Source organism: Maniola hyperantus, chromosome 8 (assembly GCF_902806685.2).
Source record: "Maniola hyperantus chromosome 8, iAphHyp1.2, whole genome shotgun sequence".
Lineage (NCBI taxonomy): Eukaryota > Metazoa > Arthropoda > Insecta > Lepidoptera > Nymphalidae > Maniola > Maniola hyperantus.
This window is the reverse complement of record NC_048543.1, coordinates 4,160,299-4,176,144: the sequence shown is the minus strand read 5'-3', so window position 1 is coordinate 4,176,144 and position 15,846 is coordinate 4,160,299. Positions and strand designations below refer to the sequence as shown.

General features: G+C 37.5%; 1 protein-coding gene across 1 annotated transcript in view; it reads left to right on the top strand.

Annotated features, from left to right (window-relative positions):
• The first annotated feature begins 2,641 nt into the window (after positions 1-2,641).
• The window catches only part of nompC (no mechanoreceptor potential C), a 61,506-nt gene continuing 48,301 nt past the window's right edge, over positions 2,642-15,846 (top strand). Inside the window, exon 1 of the mRNA XM_034970895.2 lies at positions 2,642-3,027. Within this exon, the coding sequence (XP_034826786.1) occupies positions 2,698-3,027 (330 nt within the window). The 5' untranslated portion in view covers positions 2,642-2,697. The remainder of the gene's footprint in view (positions 3,028-15,846) is intronic.

The window sequence follows — 15,846 nt, the reverse complement described above, 5'->3', positions numbered from 1 at the left end:
CCCCAGCACGCCGTTTCATACAACATTGCAAAAGCGTTGTAATATCGTTCCAAATTCAAAAAACGCTCCTGCAATGGATTTTATTTTCTTTGTCCGAAAATTCGATACTTCGCGTGTTCTTTTTTCGAAAATAATGACAATATTTCCATGCATTATTGAGAAAAACTTATTTTATACTAACAGTGAAACTCAACAGACTAACTCCGTCCGTCGCGCGTCGCGTCGCGGACACGCAGTTTAATTTATTAAGTTCCCTCTCTAATAGGTAGGTATGTCTACGAACTGCGGGCATCGAAATATTCAGTGTATTCAGTATGATGTTTTGCTGTGGACTTATGCTTGCCAATATAACTACGTCTAACGTCATCAGTAAGATACTTTTTGTGGTCAAGTGCAAAAAGATAAAAGAAAAGATAGATGAAATATATTTGATGAAAGATAGATGATAAAAGAAAGATGAAAGAACGCCCATACTAATATTATATGTACCTACTTATATCAGAAAGTGTCTGTCTGTCTATCTGTTTGTCTTTCCTTTAAGCTAAACCGATTTTGACTAGTACAGCTTACATTCTGGAGACGAACATAACCTAATTATTAGGGTTCCATACTTCAAAAGGAAAAACGGAACCCTCATAGGATCACTTTGTTGTCTGTCTTTCTGTCTGTCCGTCGGTCTGTCAAGAAACCTTCAGGGTACTTCCCGTTGACCTAGAATCATGAAATTTGGCAGGTATGTAGGTCTTATAGCAGACATTCGGGGGAAAATCTGAAAACCATGAATTTGTGGTTACATCACACAAAAAAAAATATTGTGGTGATGAACTAATAATTAGTATTTTCAATTTGCGGAGTAAGATAACTATATCAAGTTGGGTATCATTGAAAGGTCTTCACCTGTGCATTATAAAACATTTATTTATTTATTTTTATGCATCATAGTTTTTGAATTATCAATAATATACATCCTAATATTCACCGAGTAGAAATCCTAATATCACATCTACCCCATAATCTAATACCTGAATCACACACACACACACACACACCACATGATTATTCGACCTTGTTAGGAGCAAAGCGGATCGCTCGACCACCATGGCTAAGGAGGTAGGGAAAATTTGCATGTTTCGTCACAGGCCGTCGCGTGTGCCTATATACACCCCACTTCCGCAGGGGTCGGGGTGGGCTGGCCTCGATACGGCTAAGATCAGATACGGCAACTTTAATTTTTTGCTATAAGTCAGACCAAAAAAAGTTACTGGAGTTTTCTGTCAAGAAATTCTTAGTATCAGTCCGGTCTTACTTGATCACATGACTCGAAAAATATATCAATGGCAGTGTACCGTTTCGACGGCACTCGCGTCTCTTTTTATCTTATGTGAAAGACAGGTAAGAGAAAGATAGAGAGGTGTTTATTAAATTTTAGGCTGCAGCGCTGTGCGAACTGAATTACATTTTATTGCACCGTAGCAAGAGTTCTACTTATTTAATGTCTTTGCGGAGTGACTCTTGTTTCTCAAAGGTACTATTAATAATTATTCTGTGGTAGCATATCTTGAACTCCACTGTTCAAGATATTCTCAGTGGAAACCCGCAGCTTGCAAGTTAGTGGAGATACAAGCCTCGGGAAATATGAAAAGTCGTTGATCTTTCTCTGGTCGTGTCGGATTGCTGTCCCATCGAATTATGAGGGACGGAATTAAGAGTGCACCTATATAATATGCACTAGGTATAAGTTAATCTCTTGCGTAATTATCTCATCGTGGAGATAAGCTGACGATGACACTTGAAACTTGGGGCAAAAACGTAGACTAATATTTTTTTAATCAGACCCAATTTACTCGTTTACCCAATTCACAGACTTTGAATCTCCTCAAATAACTGCCCTCATTCCCCTCCAACTGAATGTAAAGTTTGTTCTAAAAATTGGTATGAAAATAGTGCAACGTGTGGGGTTCGAACTTCGGAGCTACAAAAAATTTCGATTTAGTCCAATTCTTTAGCAAACTCAACTCTTTAGCGACTCAAACACCGCCAACAAAGGTTATGCTATTTAGATATTGATAGAATCACCAATTACTATGATTCAATTTAAGAAAATCCTTTCACAACTGTGTAGGTATTTCGTATCAAACAAAATTATCGCAAAAACTTAGCTGGTACTATTGACACGATGGTTTGATTTGGAGATCATTGCGATAAGCCGACTCCCACTTCCGTGGCGAAAAGGATGACGGTAAGCCCGAATCTCAAGATGTAGATTTTAGCCTCCGTAGCAAAATATTCTACTTATTCATTCCTCTCTATGTGACCAACATGGCTCTTTCTAGATTTCTATTTGTATTTTAAAGAAGTTACCTACCTCAAAGGCAATATTCCATAAATCTTTTTCGATTTCTACGTGGCACGTAACGACGTGTAGTTCTATTCCATTCCAAATCCTATCTTCGTTTCATCAAATAAAAAGAAATGGGTCATTGTATGAGACATTTTGAGACATCGCCTTTAGTAAGTTTGTTTGTAAATCCAGCTCGCGTTGCCGTAGCCTTTATTTACTCGAATCATGCAAGAAGGCGGCTGGGGCTACGCAAGTGCCGCAGTTATGGTCCGCCCGCCCTACGATTAACATCGCGAGCAAACCGACCACCATGCTCGCGCGAACTGTGAAGTGCCTTGTGATTCAGTAATGTGAGAATGTCTCAAGTCCCGAGCGGAAAGAAGGGCGGCAAGGGCCCACCGAAGAAGGTTCCGGAAGAGGAAAAAGAGAAAAAAGTAGAAGAGAAAGATGAGACATCATCCGTCAATGGAGACAAGAAGGAAGTCAAGGAGGGCAATGGGATCCCCGACGTGCCCAAGCCTCCGAGTGCGGGGATCAACATGCGGGAGGTTGCGGCGAAAATCCTGGTGCTGGCGCAAAAGAGCGAATGGCCGGCCGTGGAACAGACCCTCAAAGTGCTGGAAAAGCTGGTGGCGGCTGGAGGAGAGGATACTGTTTCCGTTCCTATGGCCGGCATCATAGATCCGGTAATTATAATAATAATCTTAGATGAGAATCTACCTGGAAAAGTTTACCAGTCTAACATTAACATTATTTTTAAGATATCAGACAGTTCAAAATCTGTAGGTACTGCTAGTACTGAGGTCTTTGCTGGATTAGGTATTGCCGTAACCTATATTAATAATATAATAAGAGTTACACATTCTGAGAGGCGCTAAAGTCTAGGAAGCGGTGTTCGAAGTAAGGTTATATTTAAGTAGTCACGCATTCTTATATTTTGGTTTATGTAATTGTACCTAGTACATAAAACGTAAACATAGCACTCGTGCGTAATCTTGTATAATGTCGCATTTGATGGAGGTTAATATTTATTGCTTTTCGGCAAGAATAAACCTACTTTTGTAATTTATTACATGCGCTCGACTTACCTAATAAGTGCAACCGAAGTACAACGATTTCCGTTACTGCTTAATGAGTTAATTAACATTATATTTTCAGTAAAATTTGTTGCATATCGGATAAATTATTATATCCTTTGCTACTTAACTACGAAATTATAAATATTAATGAAAATAAAGTAGAGAATCACAAAAATGTCCGGTACAGACATAATTAATCAAAACATGGGAGTAACGCTGTGTTGTTCAAAACAAAAAGTGAAGATAAATCTTCACTTTTTTGTTGTTAGTTAGTTTAATCAACACTTCATTTTTTTTACTTCTATCGAACAACTCAGCTTGAATCAGGTAGACTAATTTAGAGATTAGTACTTACGTATAGAAGTACTTATACATTAATTTAAAGAATCTTTCGAGTTTAAAATGTCTTCTCATAGAGTCCGGAGACAAGCTCTCTAAAAGACAATAACGGCGGTTACGCACTCATCCGATCCAAGTCGGTGAAAATACGTTCCTTTTTATTTTGTATGGGAGCTTATGACAATGTCGTAGATAATCGCTGGTATTCTCACGGATGACGGATAGAACTCGGATGACGGAAGTGCAGTGCGTAATCGCTCTAAGGGAATATGGTATTGGTACAGTAACTTTATTTTGCATTCCACCGTTTACCATAGGTTCAAAAGTGCTCGTAATGTTGAATCTACTGTCTTGTCATAAAATTAAGATATCTAGGTAACTACTTATCTATAGGAATTTTCACCTTTAACAATAGAATATCTTGATAACATGTGGCAAACAATTCACAGGGAAGGCATTGGCCGTAATGCAATGAGCGTAGGAGATAAAGCTAAAAGCTTTGATACTATTATCTATCCACATCAAGTCACACGTAATGAGTAAATTTCCGCTTAACATAAAATCAGATTTCGTCTGAAAGCTTTCGATAACTACTTACTACTTACATAATATTATTATAGTCAAAGTCAAAGCCATTTAAAATAATATAAATAGGTACGATTACACTTTTTTACTGTCAATTGTTTAATTTGTAAGATAATGATGATGTATTGGTGATAAATAATTACATTAACTTAAAACTAAAGCTACGAGGGTTCCAATCCAAACGCGCCCTGGTCTCAGAAGAAACCCACAACAAACTCAGTCGAAAATATTTTTATTATCATAATATCATTTAAAACTTATTAGAACTATCACAACTGTTAACGCAACTCATTCCGAAGCTTACTTATATCATTAAAATAATCCTTATATAAGTAAATAAAGTTAACCATTCTTCGACTAGCTCTTTACGCTTAGCTGAAAGAGAATGGCTTATATAAGTTCCTACCTACTAAGTCAATTATTATTTTTATTTATTTCAACAAAGCGGATTTTCTAGGAAAATGATATATCGGCGGTAATGTAGCGGCGAGGGAACTGAAACCTTGTCTTGAGATTTAGCAAATCGAAGAATTTATTCAAATCACAGTAGCTTATCAATAACATGATCATAAAGTATGATAGTTTTATTTTAAGGATGAAAGGTTGTAAATACAAAACGAAAAACCCCCTAGAAACTGGGAGTTGCAAACTTATAAGAAGTTATGTTGTAAGTTATACAAGGCAATTTTCCCACAATTTTATCCATCCAATTTTTGTGTGGTGCTAAATTTTTATACGGTTGTACAGCTACTGTTGGAGTGTAGAGCAATACATTATAGCCGTCTGACCTTCTGTAGCCAATCTTGCGACCACCATAATTTACAAGTACATTCGTTATCACAAGGCCAGCATTATTTAAAAGAACTAATTCTGATTGAGAAGATGCAAACCTCACGAAAAGGTACCTGTAATTGAACTATGTGTTAAAAATAACTAGACAAAAAAGCCATTGAACTATTAAATAAATAAAAATATTTTTTATTCAATACAAGCACTTTTAAATCGTCAATTAATGCTTCTACCACTGGTTCGGAATGCCTTTTTGCTAACGCATAAGTAGAATGATTTAGTAACATGCTGATAAAGTCCGACTCTTAAGATGGGTGCAAAATATGCACTACAAATGAATTCCCCTAGATTTTCAAAGTTAGGGGTAGTAAGTATGTACTAAAACGCTGAAAAAGTGGCGCTAAAAAAAGCTGTGATAGGTTAAGACGTCTTGGCTTCCTATTCAGGGGTCGGGGGTTCGATCCCGGGCACGCTTCTCACACAGAGCTGTGTATTTTAAGAAATTAAATATCACTGAAACCTGCATGCCAGAGAGTTCCCCATAAAGTTCTCAAAGGTGTGTGAAGTCTGCCAAATTGCACAAGTTTCTATAACTGTACTTTTCAACTTAGCGACTTTATTAGTATCTAAATGTCTGTGAAATGCAGACAGGGTCAGATGGACGGACGTTGTTTTCCTACGACCATCTAGACATAAACTCTTTGGTCAAGAGATATTTTTGCCGCGACTTGGTACTCGGCCCGAGATCTATCCCCACACCCTTCTTATAGGAAGCTCTAGGCTAGCGCTGCACTTGACCAGCATGGTTGCACTATGGGCTAAATTTAATTCTGAGGCTGAGATCTATAGAGCGCACTTTGACTTTGCTCAGACTTAAGATTGAGTTGAAACGAGACAGATTTATGTGAGAGATATAGCTCTGTGTCGTTTTAACTCTGTCTTCATCATCATCATCATGATCAACCCATCACCGGCTCACTACAGACCACGGGTCTCCTCTCATAGTGGGAAGGGTTTTGGCCATAGTCTACCACGCTGGCCATGTGCGGATTGATAGACTTCACACACCTTTGAGAACATTATGGAGAACTCTCAGGCAAGCAGGTTTCCTCACGGTGTTTTCCTTCACCGTTAAAGCAAGCTGATATTTAATTATTAAAAACGCACATAGCTCTGAAAAGTTAGAGGTGCGTGCCCGGGATCGAACCCCCGATCTCCGATCAGAAGGCGGACGTCCTACCGAATAGGCTATCACGGCTTTTTAGTGCCTCTGTCTTAAGTCTAAGCAAAGTCAGAGTGCGCTCTATAGATCTCACCCTGAGAGCCCCGTGCTCAGTAATAGACTGGCGATGGGGTTGACATCTTGTTACTGCTACATTGAAGTGTATTTATGCAGTGCACTTGAAATACCACAAAACTATTGATGCATTTCAATATTAAAGGTTACAAGTCTCAAAAATTCGGCTATATAATCTAGAAGGGGGGCTGTATGTTCGATATCATAGCAACGATCGCGTGCTGGCTCCTCGAGACATCTTTCCAACTTTTTACTGCTTCAACTTGCCTCCCCTAAGCTGGATCGATCATGACTGTCACGTATGATTTGTTGAATCTTTATATTTTCGTACATTTCTCTTTATATTTGCACTTAGTAGTTAGTATTTATTTGTCTTCTAAAATCAAATTTTTCTAACTCACCCTAAGTACTTCTAAGCACTCGAAGTAAGACAGATCATTAAACGATACTTATGATATTGTGATCCTTTAATTAAGTTACGTCTTATAAGAAAGCTCAGAGTCACTAAGCGGGCGATAGTGCACTCTGTTTATTTTTGTCTTCTAGGATCTATTTTCTCTAACTTAGGTACTTCTAAACACAAAAAATATTCCTTAATCAAATAAGTAAGTCTACTACAGCCGCACTCAAAGTCGCTACTCGTTACTTAAGATTAAGTTTAAACGAGACAGATTTATGTGAGAGATATAGCTCTGTCTCGTTTTAACTAAACTTCAGTAACGATTAAGCTACTCTGAGTGCGGCTGGTAAGAAAGCTTAGTGTAACTTAACGGGTGATGGTGAAAGCTACCCTCAGAGCTTTTTTCGTGGTCAAATCAGAATTGAGTAGATGTGTAGAAGAGCCAGAGCAACCGATATAGCTCTACGTGTTGTAGCTGAAGTGTCAATGAGCGAGGCACATAGTTCGAAAAACCAATAGATGTTGAGGTCCTAAGATGTTGAAATGACGAACTCACATCGGAAAGGGCAGCGTTGGCACTCCATAGGTATATATAGTTCAATCCAAGAAGACGCGCCCCACTATTTTTCGTGCGGGGAAACCACGTTTGCGGGGAGTAATCTTTATCTCATTTATCTTCTTGTGCGTGTGCCGACATCGCTGATCGGTGCGTTACGACTTACGATAGAACTTTTTGCATTGTAACCTATTGGGACAAAGAGTGGGGCGCGTCTTCATGGATTGAACTATCTATACCTGTGGTAAACCTCAGTAGGTAGACCTCAGGTACCTATGGAGACAATTGTGTAGATGGCCTGTGGAAGTGTCTACAAAAGACCTGAGTTTAGCAGTTGGGTACGACGAAATACGTCTAGCTAACCCACCTCAGTTTCATGCAGATGGACCTTCTAAAATCCATTTTAAGTGGAAGTTTACATTGAAGAAACACATGCAAGTTTTTAGACCTAGCGGTTTGATCATAAAATACTCTAGTGTAGGTTCAAACTAGTAAATTCAGTTAGGTACCTACTAATTGATAAACCGCTGAAAAGTTTGAAATACAACATGTTTACACCCCAACCTTGAAGTGACAATATTACTATTTTATTACATTACATACGAAATTAAAATGCTTTAGCATTCAGATAATAAAAAATCCAACAAAGGTGCCTGTCGCCATTTCTTGCTGAAAAAGTTCAATTCACTTTGTAATAATACAAACTCATCTGTACTTTTGTGAAATTAAAATCGTTTGTTGTTAAAATGTATGAAGAGGTTGATGATCTACAGCGAGAATCAGAAGTTAGGACGAAAAAATAATGATAAGTACGTCCATGTGATTGCTGATCTAATATTATATAGAAATAGCTTATGCTCGCGACTTCGTCTACGTGGACTAGCATAGGACTTAGGCATTTTAGCATACTAGACATTCTGGAGATTAGACATTTTCAGCCAGAACGGATATAGTGAAGGCGATGGATAATATCGTATGCTACAAATTGTGCCTAAAACACAAACACTTTAGGATGCACGGAGGAAAAAGTGACTGACTGACTGATCTATCAACGCACAGCTTAAACTACTGGATGGATCGGGCTGAAATTTGGCACGCAGATAGCTATTATAACGTATAAATAAATAAATAAATAAAGCTTTTATTACTGAATTTACATTTGAAATTTTTGTTACATAATTTAAATCTCGCACTTTAGTTCCTTCCGATCAGCGCGTCTTCTGACGCATAGGCCTCCTCCAGGTTTTTCCATAATAGTCTGTTTTGTGCTTCTCTTGTCCATAGTGATCCCGCTGCCTGCTTTATATCGTCTACCCAGCGTTTTCTTTGTCTACCCCTTTTCCACTTTGAGCCATCCCTAACTTCCCATTCTGTTATAGCTTTGGTCCACTTCTTTGACTTCTCTCGAAGCATGTGTCCAGTCCATCTCCATTTAAGTATTTTGGTTTGGATGACTACATCTTCGAGTTTGGTGATTTGTCTTAAATCTTTGCATGTCTTCCTGTCCTTTCTGGTGAATCCTAACATGCTGCGTTCCATGCCTCTTTGGCAATTTTTTGAAGAGTTTTCTGAGTCAGCGCCCATTATAACGTATAGGCATCCGCTAATAAAGGGTTTTTAAAAATTCAACCCCTAAGGGGATGAAATAGGGTTTGAAGTTTCTGCAGTCAACGCGTATGAAGTCGCGAGCATAAGCTAGCGAATTATAAAATTCATTATACAATTTTATAAACTGAAATTATCATTTTTTTGATTTCTTATTGCTAATACTATCTTGTTAATACATTTTTAGATTTTTTCTCACTACTGTAAAATACTGTATTATTATCATTCAGCATACAACTTTTTTGTCATAAATTATAAAAGCGCCACACCTAAGGCGCAAGCACGGAAGTCGGAAAGTAAGCTACCTAGAATTTTTACTAACCACAGTGTTGTAATAATTAACCATACCTACCTATTGTATCAGTTCTATTTGTGGCTGCCATAATTCTTACGGCAGGCTAAGCTGCGCTGAGTGCGGTTACTTAAGGCGCTTCTCCATGCTTCTCCAATGAAATGTACATTTTATTCAAATTCTTTTTTTGCACTGAAACATTTTTTTATAATAAGATGCTGAATACGAAGTTTTTTAGAACTAATGTTTCACATTACATAATTATTAAACATTCAAAATGATGATGATGCGTTACCAAGATTTCATCTGAGGAAAAGCCCATAACTTTAAGGATAAAGACTCTAAACAATCCTTAAAGCTCTGAGCTTCATAGCTCAATGTTTAAGGGGTGGACAGAGATAAGATTGAGGTCCTGATGGAGACTCTCACTGTGTAGTAAGTTTGCCCCAATATCGATGTCGTACCTAGATCTAATGAAAGATTAGCGGCAGCTACATGATTGTTCTCTAATTTCATTAAAAAATTGAGGTGGTACATACTCACTTTGATGGCATAATACGGCAGGATGGTGAAATTTTGAGTCATGCTTTGTTTTATCTGTAGGTGCTTTTCAAAATATATAATGATCAGGTTATTCATTGGAGGATTGAAATGGAAGGTGGGTACTGGAACTCCCTATAATAGCATATACCTATCGCAGGAGGGTCCTGTTTGGCCTCTTGTACATTGATTTCATGACAAGGATTTTAAGTAGGTAGTAAAATGAATTTTATAATTCATTTTAAAGATTTCACTTTTTTATCTGTGCTACCTTTAATATCCGAAACGCACGAAGCTGTAGCCAATGGTAGCCACCATGATGGATCCCGATTGTGACGTCACATTGATTGCGGTTGTAATGTAACACTAGCACTGGTCTATCAAATTAACAAAAAAAAATATTAAAAAAACTGACTTCCAAAGCCACTACAAAGTAATAAATAATTTTTATTTCTACACGTGTATCTATGTAGGTATGTCACAGTCGGGCGAGCTTTACGTTTCGATTTCTAGTTTCGTTTATTATGCTCGCTCGACTTCATATATAGGTAGGTACCGTACGGTACCATACACGTGTAGAAATAAAAAATATTTATTACTTTGTAGTGGTTTTGGAAGTCGGTTTTTTATCGGTTTAAATGCATTTTTGTTGCACTTATCGATCGAATAGAATTTTCGTGAATTTTTTGGTAGTTTATTGTAACCTTAGGATCAAATTAAGATACTTTTCAAAAAAAGGGCTATAGGTAACATAATATTATCCTATTATTCGTAATTCTGTTAAAGTACTTAAATAGATAGCTAAATTCTTATAACTTAGTCAAGTTATTTCGGTGCTTATTCTATCGCCTAATAATACCCTTGATAGCTACTTGTAAATCGGTGCTAAGCTCCAATGGTCAGCCCCTTACCTACGTTGGCGTGAGCAAAGTGTGTCAGGCGCCGTACTACGTCAAACTGTACTTATAAAGTTGTATACTTAGTTGCTTTGGCCAGATTCGAGTATGCATTCGCTATGGAAATAAATAGAATATTATTTTTAATTCATACTAGCTTATCCTCGCGACTTCGTCCGCGTGGTCTACACAAATTTCAAACCCCATTTCATCCCCTTAGGGGTTGAATTTTTAAAAATCCTTTCTTAACGGATGCCTATGTCATAATAGCTATCTGCATGCCAAATTTCAGCCCAACTCGTTCAGTAGTTTGAGCTGTGCGTTGATAGATCAGTCAGTCAGTCAATCCTTTTATATATTTAGACTAGCTTGTGCTCGCGACTTTGTCCGCGTGGACTACATAAATTTTAAATCCCTATTTCACCCCCTTAGGGGTTGAATTTTCATAAATCCTTTCTTAGCGGATGCCTACGTCGTAATAGCTATCTGCATGTCAAATTTCAGCCCGATCCGTCCAGTATTTTGAGCTATGCGTTAATAGATCAGTCACTCAGTCAGCTTTTCCTTTTGTATATGTACCTAGATCAAATCCAGTGTTTGCTTTGATAAACAGCATAATTAATATTGTTATAATTAAGTGACGATAATAGACGATAAGAAACTGTAAGAACCGATAAGCACTGTATTAAGCTAACAGATATAATATATCTACTTATTTGTAGGTACAATATTTCTGGCACAGCACTGATACGATCATGATAAGGCGATTGATTACACAGATCCCTGGCATTCTGCCAACGACTACTACCGCTATAAAAAAAATTATTTTACGTTCCATGAATATTAGGTAATTTTTTTGCAACTGTGAAATCCAATTTGTCATCTCGTCATCTAGAAACTAACTGACACGATCTGGCTTCTATCGGTTGCTGAAATTCCTTTCTTAGTGGGCGTCTATGTTAGAAAAAACATGTATCTTTATTCTACATCCAAAATTATTTCAGTTTTATATGTACCTAACATGTTGAACGTATCAATATTTCATTTAGTTTGATTGGAGGGCGCTACGAATAAATTTCTCTTAAGAAACTTTGCTTGAAAAAGTTTGAGAATCAAAAAATTAAGAATCAAAAATTGCGGAACCGGCAAGGGTCAATCCTGTACCTATCCCTTTGGCTTGGAGTGTTTTTAGTCTGTTTAGAACATTGTCCTTTCACTGCCAGTGGAAAATGTTGATAATAATATGTTTGTAATTTTTTAACAGTCTTAGCTACTGGTAGGAAGTCTAAGAATCCCATCGCTGGGTCGCTATTTTAATAGAGTCACCTTCATTTTGAACTACATATTATATTGATGGAGCACTTTGTAATGTAGGTTCTAGAATAAAAATAATATAGATAGACCTTAGCAATAACATCAAAGATAAAAGAACTAACTCAGTGTCACATGTCACGGAAATAACATGCGTGTACGAACACACGATTTTCCGTTTGATTTTCCGTCCACGCCACCAAGCTAAAGGTCGGCATAAATAGACACATGCCCGCAGTGAGCCACTGCAGGATAGCACCTCAGAGCTAATTATGCTTTAAAATAAACTTCTTTTGCTTTATTCACCGAGATACGCCCACATTTACTGCATATTTATGACTCCTGCACTTGACGCAACACTACTTTGTGGATTTTTTTAAATCCCTTCATTAATGTTATTAATCCAACCTTGATAACGGGAAGAATGTTAATTTTTGACATGAAAAGTTCAAGCTTGCTTCCTTCTGTACCTAATTCTATTCTAACTAGGTACATAATTTAAAAAATCTGAAAGAAATCTTTGGAGATAAGATGTTCCAATGCCCACTCCATCTGACCAAATTTGAACCTGACAGATACTAGACATCTATGCAGAATATAATGCACAAACACACGCCAGTGCTCAAACACAGATTCATCCAACACGACTGGCAGATGGGGCACAAGACCTGACTTAAGGGGACTCAGTTCAGTGCTTTCCCCATACAAAAGTAGGAGGGAAATTACAACAATATTCGATGTTGCACGCACAAAACTAAGAATTATATCGATTTATCTCGTCATTATCTAGGTTTATTGATATATAAAACATTGACAAAAATATTGATTTAAAAGTTACGAGGGTCAAAACATTTCTATTTTAACACTAAATTAATGACAACTTTGGGCGTAAATAAATAAGATTAGGGATATGAAAATTCTAAAACAATTTATCACTAGACATAGTTTATTTATTCATTAGTTGAAATAACTTTACTTTGCAAACATAAATTCAGCAGTTTTTTCTCAAAAATACTTTTCCTAAACCTTTTTCGCGCGCTTGATTTCAGTGAAAATCATCGTGCCTCTCAACTTTCTCATACAATGTCAAGTGAAAAGCAAACATGTTACCCACATGCGCTGCCAATTTCGGTCGAGCGTCCTGCGTCACCTTAACGTGCTCTTCGATGCACGGGGTGTAACATCGCCAAATATCAAACTCAGTGACGTACATGTTTGCTAAGTGAGTATGAGAATTTCTTTAAAACCCCAACTTTCTTAGTCCGACCCGTTAGATATATCTCCCATTCAGCTTTATATGCCAACGCCTCCCCATTACGATCTGCGAACACAGCTGTGACTGAATTGATAGTTTCTTTCTTAGCTACACAGCAAAGGGTGCCAGATCTTCTAAATAAGTTGGTAAAAAGTTGGACTTGCGCAAAACAATGTTTGCTTCTATACAAAATATAGATTACAGCACAGTCCAGATTCTCAATTCACTCTGCGCATATCGCGTGAGTAAGGAAGCGTACAGAAATATTACTTACTAGCTTATGTTCGCGACTTCGTCCGCGTGGACTACACAAATTTCAAATCCCTATTTCACCCCCTTAGGGATTGAATTTTCAAAAATCTTTTCTTATCGGATGCCTACATCATAATAAATATCTGCATGCCAAATTTCAGCCCAATCCGTCCAGTAGTTTGAGCTGTGCGTTGATAGATCAGTCAGTCAGTCACCTTTTGGTTTTATATATTTTAAGATATTCCTAGGGATTCGGCAAGCTAGCAGTACCAAGCGACCGATACCTCACAGTAGGTACCGCACCGCACACAATAGAGGAAAAGTAATGAAGGGAAGAGACTAGAAATGTTTAACAGGGGTGACGAAAAAATCTACAATCACACTCGCCAAGGTAACCCAAAGCCGATTAAACCAAGGTCCCCCAAGAGCAATGTCCGTGAGGTTTAAAACGCACCTTCCGCCATCAGTACATTATTTTCGCCTGGCCTACATAATTTTTGGCCGTTAAGACCAACTGAAGTGACCGTTAGTGTGTCAAGGGTAAGAGGGCAGGAGTTTTGCGTGCTAGCCCAGAGTAATCGATGGGAGATTTCCGACCTTGGGTCAAACCACCATCCTTGGGCAAAGCTGACCTGTCTACTACCAAGGCCATTGCTAATGGTTTTAAAACTGAAGTTAAAGACATTCGGTGTTTTGGATACATAATTTTAATCAAAAGAACTTAACGTTATGAATGAACTGTTAGAAAAAAACCACGCCAAGTTGAGAACCTCCTCCTTTTTGAAAGTCGTTTGAAAACAAAAGTATTCTTAAAAGATTATCAATTTTTCATTACATAGTACCTACCTAACGAAATCCCGCAAGAAATATTGTATATCGACCATTAGAAAGAGATAGCGGTTTTATAGAGCGTTATCCCTCTCGTTGAGACGACGAGAGGGACGTGAAAACGACAAAACGTCATAATTATATGACAACAAAATGACATCGCTCGAGTGGCCAGTTTTTTCTTAATGAAAACAAAAATATTTTTTCTAAAATAAAACTTCTAATTTGGTAAGGTGAATGGGTGAAACTAAATAAGGTGAAACTATTAGTTTTGCTTTTATTTTTCGAACCGCTTTTGAAGCACTTAAGTATTTACAAATCGTGGAGATACTCATTAAAGACCGTCAAACCTTCGAACTTTGACAAAAAAAATTATCGTTTTGCCATTTTATTGCCGTTATTTTTAGGTATATATTAGATTTATTATAACATACCACCCGGCATATAGGTACGTTTATATTTTACTCAGTGCAATTTTACTTACTTATTTTAAAGAATTTACTTCAATATACGAAATCTACTGTATGTAATATTTAAAGAATTTAGTAATACCTGTAGTAATACCCACTAACAAATTCCGTTAGTAATACTATGTGAATAGAAAGTCATGAATAATTCATAGGTCTCTGTGACCAGCCCAAGTGGGTTACGGTATTTAATTGTCGCCATAAAAAAATATCAGAATAGTAATATGTCTGGAAAAAACTTAGAAAATAATTTTCTTTGGAGGAGTATAATTTTACTGAATTATATTTTGTAGATTTGAAACAAACATGACCTGGGCGCGTTTGGAACCCTCGTTTTAAGTTTTCGTAATTAATTATTTATAACTACAAAAATCCAATAATTGATAATCAAAACATGTACAATGGTGCCTATTTTGAATATTTTTTTTACTTTGACTTTGGTTTATGCTTCCCCGCTGTTTTGGCTTTTAAATATTGATAAATTTTAAATATGTAAAAGGAAAAGGTGACTGACTGACTGATCTATCAACGCACAGCTGAAACTACTAGACGGATTGGGCTGATTTGGCATGCATATTGCATATAGCTATTATGACGTGGGCAGCCACTAAGAAGGGATTTTTGATAATTCAACCCCTAAGGGAGTAAAATAGGGATTGAAATTTATACCGACATAACTCAACGGGTTGCGAAGCTGAAGTGGCTATGGGCAGGGCACATAGTTCGTAAAACCGATAGACGTTGGGGTCCCAAGGTGCTGGAATGGCAACCTCCCACTGGAAGGCGCAGCGTTGGAAGACCCTAGGTGGACGGACGACATCAGACGAGTCGCAGGGAGCCGCTGGATTCATGCGGCGCAAGACCGTGGCATGTGGAAGTCCGTACAAAATACCCATGTCCAGCAGTGGACGTCTATCGGTTGATGATGATGATGATGATGATGATGATGATGATGATGATGACACCAGATTTACTAAAATCCTTTATTTTCACCTACTTGCCAAGTTGGTTCAA